We start from the raw sequence: 22,329 nt of genomic DNA on the forward strand, positions 1-22,329 counted from the left end.
AACTTTTAGAAGCCAACAACAAATCAGATCATAACAACACTTTAAAGCAGCATTTAAATCTCCATAGAGAAAGTGATACTTGCAAAAGGTGTCCCATGTGAGTGGCGTGAGATCGGCGTCGAGCTTGTGAGCTTTACGCGCTGTTCCCGTTGAAACAGCCATGTGCCATGAAACGGAGGCCATGTGACGCGCATGCATGCTGCGCTTGGCGTGAGCGTGGAGCACGTGGTCCTTTGTTCTTTCCTCGCGCGGTATTTGAAAGGTTCAACAAACATTGTTCCAGAATTCGTCTTCCTTGCGTGGAGAGGCGAATAGTTGAATAAACTTAGTAAAGAAAAGAAAAGAACGAAACGAAAGCTTCTAAAGGAGCCATTAAAATGGCTTTTTCTCTCAGCCCCTGTGCTGAGGGGGTTTGCGCTGTGAGCGCGGCCTGTGGCCGCGCGGAAACAACGTTGGAGAGCAGCGTATCCGAGAACGGGGAAGAGGAAGAAGAGAAAGGCGGACCTTGTTCGGTCGTTCTTATGGCTTGAAATGGTTCACGCCCCTTTTTCGCGTAAACAGCCAATGAAAGTCCGCGATCTGAAACGGAGGGAAAAGTTCCTTTGTCTCTGTGGAGGCACCCCCTGGTGATCTAGTGCTTGTCCAAATTCCAGGGATTATTCTAGCAAGTTTGTAATTCAGGTAACATACATATTTAATTACTTTTTCTCTAGATAAATGGGTCTGTCAGAGCATGACGATTAGAACAAGACTAAACATAATAGATATATGTGATCAAAACATGAAGTTACATTCAAATGTAGAATTAAACATTTAAAGATTTACACACGATAATAAATTGCAGATAGTCCCAATTTATATGGGAAACATCTAATGTACAAAAAGGAAACAATACTATATATACACATTTAGACTACATTTGACCATTCTTTCCTAAAGCTTAGATTTCCTGTTCTGTTGCCCAGGGGTCATAAAGCTTTACGACCTGGTCAGGAGTGGGGGTTGCAGAAACATGACTCTTTGAGAAAGTATAAGGATTAAATCACGCATTTCCACTTATAAGTCAGCACTTTAACCATTTACCCAGGATTAACCATTTTTATGCAATACACAAACATTCAAAATACATATTAATAAGGACTTACAAAAAAAAAAGTAACTTTGAGAAAGTTTCTTTGTGTGTGTGTGTGTTAAGGAATTTGGGGGGGGGGGGTTTCAGGTTTCCTTCGAGGCTCGCATGGGTATCGTAAAATAATTTAAGTCCAGCCAGGCTGATGACCTGCATATCTGTTACACTAGATTAGAATATTGTGTGGGGCTAAAAGGCTCAGTCTTGAATTGGTTTAAATCCTATTTAACGGATCGATATTTTTCAGTCAAAATTGGCAATTTTACCTCTTCTGCTGCTTCTCTTAATTTTGGAATTCCTCAGGGATCCATTTTAGCACCTCTGCTCTTTTCTCTCTACATGCTTCCCTTAGGTTCTATTCTGAGAAGGCATGATGTGTCATTCTATTTTTATGCTGATGACACACAGATCTATCTGCCTGTTAAAAGAAACGATCATTCAGCCATTAATTCACTTTTTACATGTCTTGATGAGGTAAAGCATTATTAGCCAGTAATTTTTTAACCTTAAATGACTCTAAGACTGAGGTCATTGTTTTTGGTCCATCTGACAATTTTAAATTTAACAACTCAACTTTGGACAACCTGGCAGTTTTTGAGTCAAAGTGTGTTAAGAACCTTTGTGTATTCTTAGGCAGTTGGCTCACTCTTGAGAAACACGTCTCCTCAGTTGTTGCCTCTAGCTTTTTCCAGCTCCGCTTACTCACTAAAATTAAACACTATCTGCCGGAAAACCTCTTGAGATAGCTATTCTTGCGTTTATCACTTCTTGATTGGATTATTGCAACTCTTTGTATTATGGCATTTCAAAGTCCCAAGTAGCTCGTTTACAATTGGTCCAAAACACAGAAGCCAAATTAAAAAAAGGCCGCAAATATGATTCTGCCAACCCCACTTCTGCGAGCACTTCATTGGCTTCCTATTAACTCCAGGACAAATTTAAGAATACTCTTATTTATTTATAAATGTTTGCACAATCTTGCTCCGCATTACCTATCTGAATTGCTGCACCCTTACAACCCTTCCAGAGATTTAAGATCTAGTAATCATAACCTACTATTGGTTCCCTCTACAAGGCTGAAACGTAGAGGAGATAGAGCTTTCTCGGTGATGGGCCCTAGATTGTGGAACAGCCTGCCTGTCGGGTCTCGGGCTAATCACCTGCCTTTTGGTGTGTGTGTGTTTGGATGGTTTGACAGCTCACCACGTCTGCCTGTTTGAGTTTTCCCCGCCTTCCTTGTTTCTTCGTTGTTAACCTTAATTGCTCGCCACCTGTTCTCTATGTTCTTCTAATTTTTTCCCTTTATAATTCCCTGTGTTTCTCTGTCTATTGTCAGACTGTTGTTACTCGTACCAATAGCTCCGATCTACAAGCTGGTCTTTGTACTCACCTTGTTGTGTCTTGTCCTCAGGCTCCAGTGTCTTTAGCTGTTTTCTCTGCCTCCTGTTCTCACAAACGCAGAGCTCCTAGAAGCTTCCAGCTGTCATTCCTCTGGTCTTGGCTGTCATATGAACTAAACTGTGGAACGTTACTCATCTGCTCTGTCTCCTCTGCTTAAATAAAGCACTGTGTAAACCCGCAACTGAATCCAACCTGTTTCTCCTGAAACCTGCCAGCACCCCTTAGAGCTGCTCCATCTTTATCGGTTTTTAAATCTCTTCTGAAAACTCACTTGTTTTCTGAAGCCTTTGCAAATTGATTGTTCTGTAAATGTAGCATATTTTATTTTTATCTATGATCATTATGTTGTACAGCACTTTGGTCAGTCATGTGAATGTTTTAAATGTGCTTTATAAATAAAAGAACTAAAGAACTAGACAAGTAGTTCACTGTTCTCTGTTGATCGAGTTAGGTTTTTAGCAGTTATCCTGATGGATAAGGACCAAGCCTTGACAGAAAACCGGTCCAGACAATTGGGCGTCACAATGGTCATCGAACAGTTTTATGAAAACTCTTTAGATTCTTCTTGTAAGGTGATGATTCAATAGTTTATTTGTGTCTGTTCACAGTCATCCTACACCCTTTAATAACTTAAATTGAACACAAATGACCACACAATCTGCATCTAAAGCCTAAATGACCACACAATCTGCATCTAAAATCACGTTTGTGTGACCTAGCCCGCAGCTGCATTGAATGCAGTGAGTAGCTTGTGAGTAAACCTCTATTTTTGTCATTGTCAGCTGGGACAGGAGGAGCTAATTTTTCTTTAATTTTATTCTTGTCATCGGTCTTACCAATGCTAGACTGGTCAGGTCAAGACAATCACACTGGCAGGTTACTGGGGAAAAGGCAGTGTGAATCAGGTCAGGGCCGGTATTGCTTAAAGAGTAACTAAACCCTAAACCAACCTTTTTTAATTAATGATCTGTAAGAATGGGGCTTTATTAGTGCTGTTTCTGATTCGAGTAGCTTTTTTGACATTTGAGTATAAAGTGTTTTAATTATACAATATATGGTGTAAAAACGTGTGAGTGCTGCCCTCTTCAGGTTGAACAGTGGCTACTGCAGTTGATTTTTTCTATTGGATGTTGCGGTGGCAAGTGACGTAAGCGGTGGCAGGTGACGTATGCAGTCTCCAGCTCACCACGCCCCTTGGTACGAACTACCACGCCCTTGGCAGTATAAAACCATCTTCTTCCGTCAAAATCACTGACTGTAGTGAGTCAGGAGTTGGAATTGCGAGTATTAAAAATGACCAGGATAGACTATTATAGCATCTATTTAGCATAGCATTTATATAGTTATTTAGATTATTTCATGTAGCCTATGTAGTTAATTAGCATAGTTGTTATGTGTAACGTTAGTATTGTTAGAAGCATAGTTAGTAGCAGAGAATTGCATGTCAGGATAGCTTCAAGTTGACGTAGATTTATCTGTATTTAGTACAGTGGTCAGGATGGTACGTATGTATAGTGTTGCTGGTTGCGACAGCACTACTGGACTGCAGTTTTCCAGCAGACTTGAAAATTAGGCGCCAGTGGTTGCATGCACTTGGCCTGGAAGACCGTGAGTTCCCACCTAGAGCTGGAGTGTGCAAACTGCATTTTACACAGGATTGCTTCTCCAACGCAATGGAGGTGGAAATGGGCTTCTCCAAACAGCTTGTGCTGAAAAGCAACGCGATGCGGGAGTTAAGACCGCAGTTTGAGCCAGCGGCTCAAATTGATATGGCTCAGGCCACAGACACCTTGACATCCTCCACTTCAGGTGAATGTGGGGGAGAAAAGTCTTCTACTTCAAATGAACGCTCTGTTGCAAAGTTACTTGTGTCACTACAGTCACTCTCCATTTTAGCGACTCTGACAGCCGCTGTCAATTAATCCGTCACTGCGGGTCTCAGGTTCACTTCCCAGGCACTCATCCCCGCCCTCGGTTCATCCCCTCTATCTCCGCTGTGCTCTGCCCACTTTTCAGCATTTTTCAAAAATTGCCAGTGGGTGGAGTCAGGCTCTGACCAGGGGTTTAGTTACCTTTTAAGCATAGAACCTGGGAAGCAGTAAAGTTTTATATCAAGAACTGAATAACAGCATTCAAGAAGTAGTGTGAGAAAAGAAAGAAAATGTGATCATGTCTCAGGCCGGTATTTTTCCTTGTCAGGGAAGTCAAGGACTTGATGAAACTTCAATTTTTTTGCACTTAGTTTTTGTAAGCCTCTTCTGTTGCCTTAATAAGTCACTTATTAACATTGTTTAGATATTACTTATGTAAATGCATTTGTTCAATATGAAATCCACACTCACATTTAATTTGTTTGGAGAACAAATATATGAATTTTTTTATATATATATTTTTTTTATGTTAACCACAATTACTGTATTATTGTAAGACCCTGTTAATTATGTTAAAACTTATTTTTATATCTATCTAACAAATGTTTTTTTAACCTGTTGCAACATGACGCTAATGCCTACGTTCATGCAAATACAGTCTTTGTAAGCTTTCCATTGAAAAACAGCGATCTGTCATCGATGCTTGAGGCTTAGATCTTTATAATGATAGTTTGTCAAGATTAAATTTGTCCCGTTTCATTTAATCTATTCATAAACAATGACACGCACAAGTTGAGGGGCTTTCAGGAGGAGGCGTCGGGGTGCTGGCTAAGAAGTTAATGAGTACAGGTTTTAGTAGCCTAATTTCCTGTCTATTACCTTCCTTAGACCATGCCCCTAAGCAGGCTAGAAACATTTCCTATTGTTTCTGTTCATTACCTTGAGGTGTTTGATGTGTCCCTGCTAGCACAGCTAACAGTCTCCCTAGGTTTTATGACCATACTGCATTATTTTAACAAGTGATAACTGCTTAAGCATATCTCCTAATCTAAGGATAGCCCTCCCTCTAATTCCTTATAATAATTCCTTACATTTATATAGCTCTTTTCTAGGCACTCAAAGTGCTTTACATAGTCGGGGGTATCTCCTTATCCACCACCAGTGTACAGCATCCACCTGGATGATGGGACAGCAGCCATATTGCGCCAGAACGGCCACCACACACCAGCTTACTGGTGGAGAGGAGACAGCATGATGAAGCCAATCAGCAGATATGGGGATTGTTAGGAGGTCATTATGGTCAGAGGCCAATGGGGATTTTTGCCAGAATGCTGAGGTCACAACTCTACTCTTTTTCGAAAGACATCCTGGGATTTTTACTGACCACAGAGAGTCAGGACCTTGGTTTGACGTCTCATCCGAAGTATGGTGCTTGTTGACAGTATAGTGTCCCCATCACTATACTGGGGTACTAGGACTCACACAGACCTCAGGGTGAGCATCCCCTGCTGGCCTCACTAGCACCTCTTCCAGCAGCAACCTAGTTTTCCCAGGAGGTCTCCCATCCAGGTACTGACCAGGCTCAGCCCTGCTTATATTCAGTGGGCAACCGGTCTTGGGCTACAGGGTGATATGGCTGCCAGCATGGCTCTGTCTCTTCCTGATTTCATTTCAGTTTGTTAGTTGATATCTTCATATTGATTAAACCTGTCTGAACCATCAGAGAATACTTGGTAATAATGATGATAAATCGAACAGTCTACGTCATTAAATGATCCCTAGGGTTATTATCCATCAACAGTGTTACTCATAATTTTCAGGTGCTCACTTAGACCAATCATCCACTCCTGCCTTATCAGCCATGAAATGTATGCGTTTAGTGTGCGTCACGTACTGATCACACTAGTTAATCATGCAACACATAGCCAAAAATTTTAGCACACTAAATTTGTGCATACTTGCATAGGCTTTCTTTGTTTTTCCCTCTCCACCTGTCTTACACCTTTGTCCAGATCATCCAGCCCTGCCACCCACCTGATCAGCCAGCAACCTCTGACTAAGCGCTGCAACAGACGCCACCCCCGGTCTAGGACTACTCCTGATCTGTGGCACCTGAGCGAAATGGCTGAACAACAACCTGAACTGGCAGACAGACCATGATCAAATCAAGGCTACAGCTACAGAGGGACAGCCAGGATCATCGGTGCTCTTGCCCACAGCCACATCATCCAGTTAAAGGAAATGGAAAATGCCCACAAGGAGGCCGGAGGACTGGAAACATGTGCAGAACTGCCAGACCATCTGGACTGGACCTGGTGAATCGAAACAATGCCTGTGAATGCCACCGGCAAGCAGCCCAAGCTGAAACCCAAGTCCTTGGCTCAGCAACAAGACAACCCAAACACCAATTGGGTAAAGTCAAACAAAGCCATGGTAACCTTAATGTCACAAATGAACGGAAATATGCTTGCAGACTGCAAGGTGAACAGACGAGGAAAACACTACACAAAAATTTCCCTGACAAGCATGCCCAGGCCCCCCAGCCAAGAGTCCAAACTGGCGGGGGAGGGGTGTTGAGAGACCACTGTCCACACTTCACATATGCCCTGCCAGCAACCACAGGGGGGTGGGGCAGTGTCCCTTCCAGAGGATCACTGCAGACACACACACCATGTGGACCCACATACCCCAACAAGCTGGCCAGAGACATTACAACTGTCGACTTAAATACTGCAAAAGGCCACAATACTTGCCAACTTGCAAACAAGACAGACTATCTGCTCAGGATCACCCCCTGCCTTGAGGCACACAACATCCTGTACCAGCAGACTAAAACGGTTAAAGCGGATTACAAAAGCTACACCTACGAGTCAACGGCAGATGACAGAACAGACAAAAAGGGAGGAAGGTTTCAACTCCAGGACCTTCCCTCCACCCAAAGTCTGCAGTACGTTGGCCTACAGAGAACACAGCGCTGCCTTCATAGAGACTGTTAAAATCCTGCCTATCTCGGCACAGTACCAGAACTGACTCTGGAGGGCACATGAGCCAGCATGAAAAGATCCTGAGAACATTAAAGGAACTGATCCTGAGAGTGGCCTCCCCAGCAGGACAATAGGGATCAAACCAGCAGACTCCTTTTATCTATGAGCTGGATTAGAAAAAAACACTTACTAGAATGCCCTCCTACTATGAGAAATGCCCAGATCTCGGCCAACAGTCTCTCACCACAGAGACATCCATCCTAAAGCTAGATGGTCATGCCACCCAGACAGCACATCAGCAGACGGCTGACAACCCACTACAGGCCAAAATACACACTTGGCCAACTCCACTGCATCTTACCATCAGCTGCAGGAGACTGTACAACCCGTGTACACAACACAACTGTACTTGGAGCATTCATAGAATTGGGCTCAAGTGCCAACTCACCCAACTCATCTGAAGTGCACTGCCAGGTCACAAAGATCAGGCTTGACATCTCAGCTGGTCTGGAGAACCCAGTCTCAACGTCAGAATCAGAATCAGAATGAGCTTTATTGCCAGGTATGTTTACACATACGAGGAATTTGTTTTCGTGACAGAAGCTCCGCAGTACAACAGAATGACAGCGACAGAACATAAAACACATAATAAAAGAATAAAAAATACAAATAAGTAGATAGTGAATGACAATATACAAATTGACAATTGTAGGCAGGTATATTACAAAATGCAGTTATGTATGTACATGTATATTATGTGCAAAATTTAAGGGTATACTAAGTATGTGTGTTCGATAAATAAGTGTATGTGTATATAAATATAAAGTGTAGTGTGTTCGCAGTTATTATCAGCTGTTCATAAGATGTATTGCCTGAGGGAAGAAACTGGTCCTGTGTCTGGTCGTTCTAGTGCTCAGTGCTCTGTAGTGTCGACCAGATGGCAACAGTTCAAAGAGGGAGTGTGCTGGATGTGAAGGGGCCAGAGTGATTTTGACAGCCCTTTTTCTCACTCTGGATAAGTACAGTTCTTGAATAGATGGGAGAGTTGTACTGATGATTCGCTCAGCAGTCCGGACTACCCTCTGTAGTCTTCTGAGGTCAGATTTAGAAGCTGAGCTGAACCAGACAGTTACTGAAGTGCAGAGGATGGATTCAATGATGGTGGAGTAGAACTGTTTCAGCAGCTCCTGTGGCAGGTTAAACTTCCTCAGCTGGCGAAGGAAGTACAACCTCTGCTGGGCCTTTTTCACAATGGAGTCAATGTGAATGTCCCACTTCAGGTCCTGAGAGATAGTGGTGCCCAGGAACCTGAATGTCTCCACTGCAGTCACAGGGCTGTTCATGATGGTGAGTGGGGGGAGAGCAGTGGGGTTTCTCCTGAAGTCCACGATCATCTCCACTGTTTTGAGCGTGTTAAGCTCCAGGTTGTTGAGAGTGCACCAGACAGCCAGCTCTTTTACCTCCTGTCTGTAAAAGAGCTTTTTTTTTTAAGTCAGACCAGCCCACGACCCAGATCCTTGCTAACCAGCCACTGACCACAGGGCCAGCCCTTCCATCACCAATTAATGGCATCACCCAGCCACTTCAGCTTATGGCTGTGCATCCAAGATGAAACAACACCTGTCAGCATACCAGTCACCACACATACCTGGTATCAAGACTACTGAGGAACCCAATCGAAAAGGGGAGCAACCAGGAAACAGAAATGTTGGATAACAAGATGAGACTTGGCGCTCCGGTGACACTGAAGTAACTTTTAAGTCACCTCTAACTCTTTGATAGACCCCATGTTGAAGCTCAGAAACAGAACTGAACTCTTTAGGCCCCAAAAATGTGAATTGAACATGCAGTCATACACATATACCACCTTCTTGTTTATAAAGAGCTGCTGGATCACATTGACCCTTTTCTGAACTTGAAAACTCCGAAACTCAAAGCTGAAGTGCAAAATCCCTGCCACTTCAGCCAAACAGTTCACCCAGACAGACTGTCAGGTCACAGAGGTCACGAGAAAATCTCACAGCCAGACATGAGAATATGGCCTTGAGCCTCACATCAGGCCTGCCTTCACAAGCAAGTGCATGAGCTTCCCTATGAGGTCTTGTTGTCAACCATGACATCGCAACCCCTTTGAGAAGCCCTGTCACATGCGAGAACTTTCTGCCATGACCTTACCAGACATTTACTCTTGTGAATATATAAGATTGCAGTCCCAGCATATACAAAAAGGGGTTGCTATTCAGCTCAACAGACAGCGTGGCCAAACCCTCAACACACACCTTCAAGGGAATGGAGGGAACCCAGCCACACTTTGAGCAACACCCCCTTTTCTGAGGAGACAACTGCCAATGCTAAAGCTGCTCTTCACAGGAGACAATGATGCATAGCTAATGCTAACTATGTGGACTGATTCAAGTCCACCTAACATGACATCTGCATTCTTTGCCATGCCTGATTTACCCTCATCCCAAGGAGTTTCATCAGATAGCTGGATTCACCAACTACTGCCTTAGTGCTGGTCTACACCAACAACATGGCCAGAACTAAAGGGAGTGCCTACTTCAGCAGAACACCGCTCCCACCAGAGCACAAACTACTCAGATGACAGAAGGGGCCTGCTCTGCACTTCCTTAACCATCCAGTGATTCTCCAGCACAACGGAACCTGGAAAGTGATCACAGAGATGTGCCTCCAAACTTTAATGGCCCTCAACAGCCAATGCATCCATACAGAGGACCAACATCCCAAAGCCACATGGTCAATTGCCTTTAAGGATGCAATGTTGCACGATAAATCACACGCGATATTTAATTTATTATTTTGTCAGTAAAGCCGATTTTGTAATCAGCGGTAAATCTCTAGCATTAGTCGCATTGTACAGAATGATCACTGTATGACATTAAAGTACCGCGTGAGTTATAAGAGTGCACATGGATCCAATGCATTCAAATTGCTCTCGCGGTACCGGCTTTACTGACAAGATGCACATTAAATATCACACAAAGGGAATGTTTCTGTCACCCACTAACAAAATATTTATGGCTAATTACCTGAGATCGTCCAGGATTTGCCTGCTGACGCTGGTTTTCCATCTTCACACACCTGCCACAGCAGTCGTGAGTCGCATTGGAGTGACGTCAACTTCCCCCTTGGACTGATTGGATAGGGAGCAGCTGTCAATGAACAAGTCAGAACTTGTGGGCCAATGGTGACACTGCCTGATTTACATGAAACTCTAACTGCAACTTTTTGAAACGCAAGCGCAGAAAGTGGAAACAAGAGCAAAGAGTAAAAGACCACAAGCACACAAAAAATAACATATGAGCAGGAAACCTGATTTTTTTTTGCGATTTGGAAAATGTTGAATTCATGTTTCAGTTTTGTGCAATATAATTTTATATGTTTTTACATATTTGATTCACGCTTATTTTATTTTATTTTGATCCATGACTGCGCTGTTATTTAAATAAATTGCATATGAAATATGGTTAAATATGTTACATTAAATAATTCTAAATATTTACTTGAGATTAAGCTAATTATCTGTATCCCATACTGTGATCTCTTTTGTAGCAGTTTAAACTGCAATATGTATTTTTTTTCTACAAGACTGTCATATAACAAACTTCTGTCTTCCTTTTGAATGTTTACTGATGTTTCTCTTTAAAAAAAAACGACTTAATTGGCATGTAGTACCTTCACATGTATTTGTAAATCGCACTCAGTAATGTGTTGTCTTTTATTTCTCTGTTGTATTTTGAAGAATTTTGACACTTGTTATGAACCTGCACTCTTCAATAGCTTTGTTACCAATGTCTTTTCAAGCCTATTTTATTTATTTTAACACTTTGAACAGCATATTTATCTAGTGCACTGTCAGGATAGTACACGGGAGACTGGTAGAGGTGGTAGAATTCAACACATGGTATTTATTGATATGAGATTTTTTGAGAGGTGAGTCGAGGATAATTTCAGGTGCGGGTTCTGTGGAGTTCACTTCTGTGAAATGCAGGTGAGATCATCAAATGTTGAGACGTCAAAACCACACAATTCCAGGATATCAATGCTCAGAGGAAGATCAATGCTCAGAGAGTCACACACAGGGTTCGTACAGATACTGTATAATGAAATTCCAGGACTTTCCAGGACTTTTCAAGCACTATTTTGGGGATTTTCAAGGACTACAATCAGAGGTCTCACTTATCAAACATATACTTTATTTACTTTAAATTCTAAAAAAGGAAAATAGATGAATAAAAATTAAACAAGATGGTACAAATAAGGTACAGCACATTAAAGTATTCAATGACTGTGGCAACTCTAAGTGAGAACATGAAAGTCACGGTACTCTGTGCATTAAAGAGCGCATCCAAAGAGGACATAAACTTGTTGGAGTAGTGGGATGTAACACTCTTTAAAGTCCAAAGAATTTCAGCCCGCCAAGTATCATTGTTTCTGACCCAAGAATCCAAGTCTCTAGATGTTCCACAAGGTTTACGGTTCTGCAAAAGATGTACAAATAAAATTACACCAAATTTATTCAGTCATGGCAATCTAGCAAGCATGCAGTGTTGGTTGTAACAGTAACAAAGTAATTATTTAAATTTATTCTAATGACTTGCTTGCACTAAAACTATTGTTTATATTGTAAAAATTGTTTATCACTCAAATTGCAGATACAGGGTATTCAAAATACAGTATACTTATTACAACTTACTACATAATGTATAATAAAGTTACTTCGAGCACAAAAAAATCTTTGTGAAATGCATATGTTTTAATGTTGTTGAAAAAAAAACGTAAAAGTTTTAACTGTGACATGGTCATGACAAATACATTTATTAAAATATAGATTTATCCTTATTAAAGCTTCAAATGTTATTCAATCAAGAGCAGCAAGTGATTTTCTCTTTTTCTTTTGATTAACATTGAGACTGACAGCAGTGGGTTTTTTAGACAGCTGTCTCTTTAAGACCTGACGCACATTTCGCGGATCTGACACAAATCCGGTTTTCTTCCAGCTCTTGACCTTCATTTAAGTCTTTGAAACTCATTTAAGACTGTGCTTGCGAGGATACTCCCCAAAATTGTCATTTTGACAATTTTATGTTTCGTCCTCAAGTAATCAATGCGGTACTGGCGCGCACTGTCTGAGGAGAAGCGGCCTTTCTCTCGGTGTACGTGTGAGCAGCAAAGAATGCCTCTTCAGACAGCGCTTCTTCAGAACCGAATTGATTTCTACTTTGGCTCTTATCGCGCTTGAAAAACACTTGAATGAGAGCATGATCATATGCTATGCATATGCTAACCAAACCAAAGAATGCCAGAAAAAAACGGATGGTGCTTTACTTAAACTGAAAATATTAATCACAAAAATAAAATGCTTACCTGTTGCTCTGTGACTGTTGGGGTGAAATATTCTCGTACGGATGGTGGTCCAGTGCGTGCAACTGCACTGACATGACGCTTCCCTTGCATGTGACTCTTCAGTGCCGATTCGCCCATGTTTGAAATCTCGAGGGATTTGCGGCATATTTTACAATGTGCACGATGCACACTTTTAGGGTCTTCAAGAAGCCAATTTTTATATGGCTCCTTTTCCAGCCAAGCTGGATTAAATTTACACTTCCCCGGCATTTCTTCGTCTTACTCTTTACCATTTCGTAAATGTGCTCCAGGTAAGTGATGTCAGAACGAGCGAGTTAACGTATAAGGCGGGTAGAAGGAGGGGGATGGGCTGAGGCGTTAATTTTGAGCATTAATTTTGTTTTATAGAAAAAAAAATATACACTTTCAAAATTGCTTTGTAAATTCATAAATATTGCCTTTAAATAATTCAAGCACTTTTCAATTACCTCATCATTAATATGACTGTTTTCAAGGGTTTTCCAGGACTTAAATTTCAAAAAGTCAAATTCAAGTACTTCAAGCACTTTAAGCACCTTATACGAACCCTGCACACAGGAACTCAAGGGATATCGGGGCTCGGGGACATTTCAGATCACAGATATTGTCACAGGCGACCTGGAGACAGTAGAACAAAGACACACAGGTTAGCTTCTCAAAAGGTAAGTATACGTTACTTCTGGCGATCATCCAAAGTCGAGCTGAGCTGGAGACAAGATCGTGAGGTTGATTCCTGTTGGAGGCTTGACGGTGAACTGGTGCATGGGTGAGTGTTTTATAGTGCCACGGTGATGGAGATCAGGTGCGGGTGATTAGTACTCGGGGGAGTGTGAGCGTTGATGATTGGCTGGGACCGGGTCTGCTTGGTCCCTGACACTACCCCCCCTCCAGGGTCCGCGCCAGCAGGCCTTACTCTCCGGCGTCGTGGGGTCTGGCTCGGGGTCGTGGAGCAGGTCTCTCTGGATGCTGGGTGTGAAACTCTGTGAGCAGACTTGGGTCAAGAATATCTTGGCGAGGCACCCAACACCTCTCTTCTGGTCCATAATCTCACCAGTCTATCAAGTACTCTAACCGCCCTCCACGACACCGGGAGTTCAGGATCTCTTTTACTGTGAAGATGGGTTCAGCGTCGATAGGCGGCAATGGGGTGAGGTTCTTGTGATCCGTGAGTACAAGAAAAGGCTGTCGGGCTCCCTCCAGCCAGTGCCTCCATTACTCGAGGGCCTGTTTCACTGCAAGTAATTCTCGATAGCCAATATCATGGTTTCTCTCGGCGGGTGATAATTTATTCGAGAAGAAGGCACAAGGCATGGGTTTCGCAGCCTGTTCTGAATATTGGGGATAGGATGGCTCCCACTCCTGTAGTAGAGGCGTTCTCTTCCACAATAAATTTATTTTCTGGATCTGGGTGCTGCAGCAAAGGGGCCCTTGTGAAGCCGGTCTTCAGTGCCTGGAAGGCCTGTTCGGCTTCCGGAGTCCATTGGGAGTTTCTTCGGTTTACCCTTGAGTAAAGATGTCAATGGGGTGGTGATCATACTGTAATGATCTATAAACTGACAATAAAAGTTTGCGAAGCCCAGGAACCTCTGGAGTTCTTTTACTGACTTGAGAGTAGGCCAGGAAGTAATAGCTTCTGTCTTACGGTCATCCATCTTACCCCTCTTGCACTGATCTGATAGCCTAGGAATTCAACGGAGGTCTGGTGAAAGACACATTTCTCTGCTTTTACAAAGAAGGAGAATTCTCTGAGTCGATGGAGCACTTGGGTAACGTGATGCTGATGTTCACTTTCATTGCAAGAGTAAATGAGTATGTCGTTGATGTAAACAAGGGCAAACCGGTTCAGGAACTCTCTGAGGACCTCATCCATGAAACCTTGAAACACAGAAGGGGCGTTAACTAGACCGTATGGCATTACCAGATATTCATAGTGCCCAGCTGGGGTGATGAAAGCCGTTTTCCATTCAGTTTTAAGCACTCCTGAGATCTAGCTTAGTGAAGAAAAGGGCGTCACGGAGTTGTTCTAGGGAGGATGGAATCAAAGGAAGTGGATAGCTAAATTTCAGTTATTTTGTTTAGGTACCTGTAATTCATGTCGGTGTTGGTCAAGCCTTCTGTCAGGATAGTACACGAGAGACAGAGGTGGTAGAATTCAACACATGGTATTTATTGATGTGATAGTTTGTGAGAGTTGAGTTGAGGGTAATTTCAGGTGTGGGTTCTGTGGAGTTCACTTCTGTGAAATGCAGGTGAGATCATCAAGTGTCGAGACGTCAAAGCCACACAATTCCAGGATATAAATACTTGTCTCTTTTGCCTTGCAGAGGAAGATCAATGCTCAGAGAGTCACACGGGAACTCAGGTTTAGGTACCTGCAATCTATGCAAGGTCGTAACCCACCATCTTTTTTAGGGACAAAGAAGAAATTGGCTGCAGCTGATGAGATAGACGGCCTAATGTACCCCTGTTTTAAGATCTCTTTGACATACTCACGCATGGCTTCCTGTTCTGGGATGGACAAGGAGTATATTCTGCCCTTTGGAATGGGTTCTCCAGGCATGAGGTCTATTGCGCAATCCCAAGGTCGGTGTGGGGGTAGCTTGGATGCTGCGATCGGATTAAAGACATCTGCAAAGGAGGCATAGCATGAAGGGACACTGGTAGATACATTTTCTTTTGGGCTCGCAATAGACATGGAGTGAATCACCATGGAGTCAGGTTTGTCACTAGGGGAATGTACATGGTTTAATTTTACATAATCGCAGCCCCAGCTCAGAATCTCTCCGGTGGCCCAATCTATCAAGGGTTGGTGCTGGATTAACCAAGGGCGTCCTAGGATTATTTCAGCCTGGCTGTTTGTGAGAATAAATGGGGTGAAAGGCTTGTGATGGGTATTCTGCACACTGAGAGTGACGGGTGCGATTTGTGAAGTCACATACCCTTGGTTGATCATCTCGCCCGTCACTGCGTAGATGGAATACTTTTTCGGGGTTTGGGTTCTTAGGAGGTCGTGTGCCTTGGCGAGTTTCCCCGAGATGAAGTTGCAGGCCGATCCGGAGTCCATAATGGCCATGGCTGAAATTACGAGATCTCGAATTCTCAGAGTTACAAAGATAGTTAATGGGGTGGACACAGAGGGTTTCGGAAGAACTGAACTCACTTGGTTTCCACCTGCATCCATTCTGGCTGTGACTCAGGAATACTTTCAGGAAAGGGCTGATGCTTAACAGGAGCTGGGGCATGTGTTTCTCGATAACATGATTGGGATCTTAAGTGAACTCGCTGGGCTTGCTGCATTAATTTTTCTAACCCCATATTGTCGTCGTAGATGGCGAGTTGTAGCCGTAGTGCGGGAATTAGCCCTTCCCGGTATACCGTCAGCAAGGCTGTCTCGTTCTATCCACTCGCTGCGGCCATGGTTTGGAATTCTAGAGAATATTCAGACACTGATTTATTTCCTTGACGTAAATGTAATAATTGTTCACTGACTGAGGAATCACCCACCGGATGGCCAAACACTTCTTTAAAATGGCTGATGAAACTGAAACGATGAGGTGATCGCTGTTTCCTGGAACCACAGTGCTTCCGCCCATCTCAGCGCAGCCCCGGATAACTGCTGAATAATGAATGATATCTTGGATCTTTCCATGGGGTACTGATGTGCATGTTGTTCCAGTGCGAGAGAGCATTGTAACAGAAATCCATTGCAGTCATCTTCCCGGCCGGAGAAGGGCGCTGGTCGAGAGATTTTGTTCACGAGGTACACCAGTGTGGGAGCTGTGTTTGTGGAAGTGCCGTCCTCGGGTTGTGCTGAATTCATGTCGGTGTTGGTCAAGCCTTCTGTCAGGATAGTACACGAGAGACAGAGGTGGTAGAATTCAACACATGGTATTTATTGATGTGATAGTTTGTGAGAGTTGAGTTGAGGGTAATTTCAGGTGTGGGTTCTGTGGAGTTCACTTCTGTGAAATGCAGGTGAGATCATCAAGTGTCGAGACGTCAAAGCCACACAATTCCAGGATATAAATACTTGTCTCTTTTGCCTTGCAGAGGAAGATCAATGCTCAGAGAGTCACACGGGAACTCTGGATATCGGGGCTCGTAGGGCATTTCAGATCACAGATATTCTCACAGGCGTTCTGGAAACAGGAGAACAAAGACACACAGGTTAGCTTCTCAAAAGGTAAGTATACGTTACTTCTGGCGATCAACCATAGTCGAGGTGAGCTGGAGACAAGATCGTGAGGTCAAATCCTGTTGGAGGCTTGACGATGAACTGGTGCATGGGTGAGTGTTTTATAGTGCCACGGTGATGGAGATCAGGTGTGGGTGATTAGTACTCAGGGGAGTGTGAGCGTTGATGATTGGCTGGGACCGGGTCTGCCTGGTCCCTGACATGCACCTTGCATTACAGATGGAAAGAATGGATTGAATTTTTCAATGTTTTCATTAATAAGCTTATATGGCATTTGGGCTTCTATTTTTTGTTGACCTACTTCAGCTATAATTCATAACATATACAACAAAATAAAAAATATATAAATTAATAGAATTCATCTAATTAGTTTTCATGCCACTGACTGTCAGCTGATGCAAGCGTGACTAACGTGGCCTGACTGAACTAACGCGATGCTCGATTTTTTGTAGCTCAAGTGGTAGAACATTGCCTTTGCAAGCGCAAGGTTGGGGGTTTGAATCCCAGGGAACACATGTTAGGAGAAAATTTTTAGCCTGGATGCAATGTAAGTCGCTCTGGATAAAAGCATCTGCTAAATGCATTAATTTAATTTAATAACTACTTGGGCATCTGGTTGGAAACTTTCTTTCACTATTCACATATCAAAGCTGCAATAAAACGTCAAAGCCAAGCTTGGTTTCCTTTACAGAAACCGCTCTTCATTCGCCACCTCTGCAAAACTTACTCTCATTCAAATGACCATTCTACCCATGTTAGACTATGGAGACACTATATACAGGATTGCTTGCAAGTCCACTCTATCAAAACTTGATGCTCTTTATCATTCTGCTATCAGATTTGCCACAAATGCACCCTTCAATATACACCACTGTGCTCTATATTCATCTGTTAACTGGCCCTCCCTTCACAATTGCCCTAAAATTCACTGGTTCACCTTCAATTAAAAGACACTTCTCGGCCACTCACCTCCTTACTTCGGTCATTTGCTGCAGCCAAAGCCCGTCACATATAACACTCGGTCCTCACTTCATCTTCAACTAAGCATTCCCAAAACTAATTCTGCATTTGGTCTTACATCTTTTCAATCTACTGCTGCTCACGATTGGAATGCTCTGCCAAACATTTTTAAACTGGATAAACTAATTTCAATTTCATCCTTCAAAACTAGTATATCATACTTGTTCACGGATATATGCAGTTACTTCACTACACAATCATTTATTTTTATTCTTTTTTTAACAGCAAATAGATTGATGGTTGATGTTTTAAAATGTATTTATGTAAATACCAACCTGTATGTATTTCTAATGTTCTGTATTTATTTTAGCCCTACTTCTCTTTCCCCAAGTGGTTATTCCGCTTGTCAGGCCACCATTGTAAATAAGAACCTGTTCTTAATGACTTGCCTGTAAAAATAAAGGTTAAAAAAAAACAAAAAAAATGTGAATCGATGCCAATATCTATGAATTTTTAAAGGTAATCGGCTAACCTAGATAATTGTTTGTATTGTTGATGTTTTAATTTTAATATCAGAATGTTAGTGAGGATAATTTTTAGATATTAATCAGTTATGATCAACTTTGGTTTCTCCTTTAACCCACCATCTTGAGTAAAATAGCTGCATATTTAAGGAAAGCACATAAAAATCCTTTTAAAAAGCCTTTTTTGCTTAGCAAGAATCCTTAGGGGTATCATAGCCTAATGACGAGATTTATAAAGACATCCTGAAAGAAGGTTGCCAACCAGTTTCAGAGTGGGCGGTGTGAGTGCATAGCAGGTAGAGATGTCCTCTGAACCTGAAGAACCATCTGTGATAAAATGAACATGATTCTAATCCAACCCACCCAGGTAGGTGTTGTTATTTGCACCATGATGAGGTAGTGCCCAGAATAAGCAGCCTCAAAATGACATATAAATATAATATGGTTACTTGAGTCCTCCTGCCCTTATTGAGTTAAAAGTAAGTGGCACTTGATTTGTATCTCATTTGGGTGTGCCGTGTCAAAGCCTAGGACAGTTTCTAATGCAAACAAAAGAGTTTTTACTGCAAACAAGTCAAACAAGTCAAACAAGTAGAAACTGTGTAAAGCTTTGACACAGCACACCTAAAAATACCGAAAGTATATTTTTACAGGTAAGAACATTTCTTCCATCTCTCTGTAACATTAAGTAGCTTTTTGTTTCTGTGGTTTGTTTTTTAAATAAATTATTCTTTATTTTGCGATCAACTACTCTAGCTAGTCTTAGCTTTAAGGAAAAATATTATATAACTAAAATGTTCTGGTTTTGAAACGATCAGTTGTGCATAAGGAAGAACAGGAATTAAGTGAAGAGCTAATTTTTTTCAATGTTTCAGTGTTTGAAATGATAGTACTTTATGTCTGGTATACACAATCTAATAAATAAAAAAGGCTTGTTCAACTGAATAAGGCAATCAACTGAATATTAGTAGTTACACCGCTAGTTTAGAATCAATAGCATTAACTATATCTATCCTGACAATAGACCTACACTGATAGACTGTTCCTGAATGGACTATGCAGTACATTTAAAGATAAAAAATGTTATTTGATGTTGTGACATATATTGGTAGATACTCTTGAGACCCTCACAGAAACCTCTTCTGCCTAATTATTTTCAGAAACTGTGGTTATACAAGTGGTAATCAGTATGCCAAAATCCATGGTAACAACACTTTTACTACAATGAAACCATGGTTAATTTTCGTGAGGGATGATGCGTAGAACAATTTAACAGATTCACTCGTGTCTTTTTTTTTACACTCATGTCATTCCTTAAACTGTAAATGTGAACATTTGGTTCTCTTAGACAAACAAAACTTCTTCAAATTGTGAATGGATTATGTAGAGAAACTGATCAAAGGACAGTAACCTATAACAATTCTCTGCAATTCTTTGCAAAATCTTTGTAATCTTCGTACGTTTTTTTTTTTTTTTGTTAATTCACTTAAGGTATACATTCGAATACTGTGTACCAACTCAAGAACCCTCTGCAATTTTCTCACGAACCACCAGGGGTTCATGAACCCCACTTTGGGAAACCCTGATGTAGAGAAACAATGCAGCGGATTTTGACAGTTGACTGGAAATGACTGAGATGGCTTTTTTAAAACCAGAAAGTAACTGTGCAGAACCAGAACCTCGTATTTACTATATTTCCGATAACATGTGAAGGCAGCATAAGTCTATTGAAATCTTCAAGATTTTCAACTGCTTCAAACTTTCTGGCTATGCTTTCTAAATCCAACAAAGGTTTTTGAATATCTTTTTTTAAATCTAGTTACATTTGGAATTTCACAGCACACAGCTTTCAGAAATTTACAGAAAGTTTTAAAATAGTTTAAGCTAGATTGAATATTAATTTGGATTGCTAATTATATTCATTTAAATTTAATAATTAAATATATTTAAATTATATAACCACAAATCTACAATAAATCTACTTTTGATCTCTGTGATTGTCTGTTGACTGTGTTTATGATTGTTCAGTGTCGACAGCACAACTGTTTCACATTGGCATAATATTCCAGTTTTGGGTGTTTCATTATTCCTGGAACTGAGAAATGCAGGTAAGTAGAATCATATCTTGTCAGTTGCATTTTTAAATTACATTATTTAAATAAGTATTAGGTCTCTTATTCTTAGCATTCATTAATATTTAATTTGTCATTCAGAACATGGAAAATCAAGACCCTGCTGTTGTTGAAGTAATAAAGGAATCGGGCGAGTCCACTCTGGAAAAGGCTACAGCAAAAGCTAAAACAAAATTTGACCAGTTTATGAACGTCTCACTTAACATCGCTGTGACTGGAAAGACAGGATCAGGAAAATCCTCCTTTGTAAATGCATTTAGAGGTCTACAGGATGACGATGATGGAGCAGCACCTACTGGAGTCACAGAAACTACAGTGGAGCCCACCATGTATGAACATCCTGAAATGCCAAATGTGAAGATCTATGACCTGCCTGGAATAGGAAGCCCAAACTTCAAAGCAAAAAAATACCTGAAAGACGTCAATTTTAACACCTATGATTTCTTCATTATCCTTAACTCAGAGAGGTTCATGGAGAATGACATCATGCTGGCTAAAGAAATAAGAAAACAGAAGAAAAGCTTTTATTTTGTTCGTTCCAAGATTGACAATGACATGTCTTCAGAGAAAAAGAAAAAAGGATTTGATGAGCAGAAGGTTCTTTCCATAATAAGAGAGGATTGTCAGAAAAACCTGAAAGAACTGGGAGACCCCAAAGTTTTCTTGATATCGTCTTGTGATTTGGAGAAATATGATTTTGAATCTCTTCAAAACACTCTCGAAGATGAGCTTCCAGAACACAAGAAGTATGCTCTTCTACAAGCCTGGCCAGTGTGTTCTGCTGCATCTCTTGAGAAGAAGATCAATATGTTTAAATGGATGATCTGGGCTGCATCTCTTGCCTCTGCTGCTGTAGCAGTTGTCCCTGTGCCTGGTGTATCAGCAGCATGTGATGCAGGCATGGTCGTGCTTTTCCTCACAAGGTGCTACTTTGCATTTGGTTTGGATGATAGATCACTGACAAGGCTTTCCAAAAAAGTTAACAAGCCCCACCTGAAAGATCTGGCCCAATCTAAATTTGTTACTGCAATCCGAGAAAAAGCACTGATCAGATTGCAAGCGTCTGCTGCGCTCGCTACCATTTCTACTGTTGAATATTTGTTGAGTCTTCTTCCAGGTGTAGGCAGTGCTGCTGCTGCAGGAATATCCTTCGCTACCACTCAGTACCTCTTGAGAGAAGGAGTAAATGATCTGGCAAATACGGCTCGAGTAATCAGAAATGAAGCTGGGATTGCTTTTGTTCATTGATCTGTCCAGTAGAGCATCTAAAGATTTTCTGCCTCTGAGTAAATGAGATGATGTATATTAAGATAATGTGCTGATGCTGAGTTCAGCAAAAAAATTAAAACAAAACTGTCTTCATAATATTAAAATAATCTATGCTAATGTCCAAGCAAACTATACACTGGAATATATGATCACTTTAATTTGTTGCTGCGCTTTTTAAATGTTATCCATTGCTATATTTTCCTATTGATTTTATTGATTCTTTTAATAATCTTTACAATCATTTGTTTCAAAATGCTTTCAATAGGATTTTCTGTGGTAAATGCCAAAAAAAAAATTAACTTTTAATTTTAACTTGTCATTTTCATTGATGAAATCTGGACATCACATATATCACATATAACCATGTATAACTTCTCATACATAATAAAGTAGGGAAAAAAAAGTGTATCGGCTGTTTTTTGAAAACTAATTGTATACGCAGTTTAACTATAATCCCA

The 22,329-nt window shown here is 41.3% G+C and overlaps 3 protein-coding genes across 4 annotated transcripts in view; 2 read left to right on the forward strand and 1 right to left on the reverse strand.

Annotated features, from left to right (window-relative positions):
- The window catches only part of LOC127951933 (gastrula zinc finger protein XlCGF7.1-like), a 201,111-nt gene that overhangs the window by 130,051 nt on the left and 48,731 nt on the right, over positions 1 to 22,329 (reverse strand). The window lies entirely within an intron of this gene.
- The window catches only part of LOC127951937 (gastrula zinc finger protein XlCGF7.1-like), a 201,670-nt gene that overhangs the window by 94,306 nt on the left and 85,035 nt on the right, over positions 1 to 22,329 (forward strand). The gene's annotated exons all lie outside the window — the stretch shown is intronic.
- On the forward strand, positions 20,558 to 22,040 carry LOC127951932 (interferon-inducible GTPase 5-like). Its single transcript, XM_052550080.1, has 2 exons — positions 20,558 to 20,578; positions 20,684 to 22,040. The coding sequence occupies exons 1-2, from the start codon at positions 20,573 to 20,575 to the stop codon at positions 21,848 to 21,850; spliced, it is 1,173 nt and encodes a 390-aa protein (XP_052406040.1). The 5' UTR covers positions 20,558 to 20,572; the 3' UTR covers positions 21,851 to 22,040.

This window comes from Carassius gibelio, chromosome B3 (assembly GCF_023724105.1).
Source record: "Carassius gibelio isolate Cgi1373 ecotype wild population from Czech Republic chromosome B3, carGib1.2-hapl.c, whole genome shotgun sequence".
NCBI lineage: Eukaryota > Metazoa > Chordata > Actinopteri > Cypriniformes > Cyprinidae > Carassius > Carassius gibelio.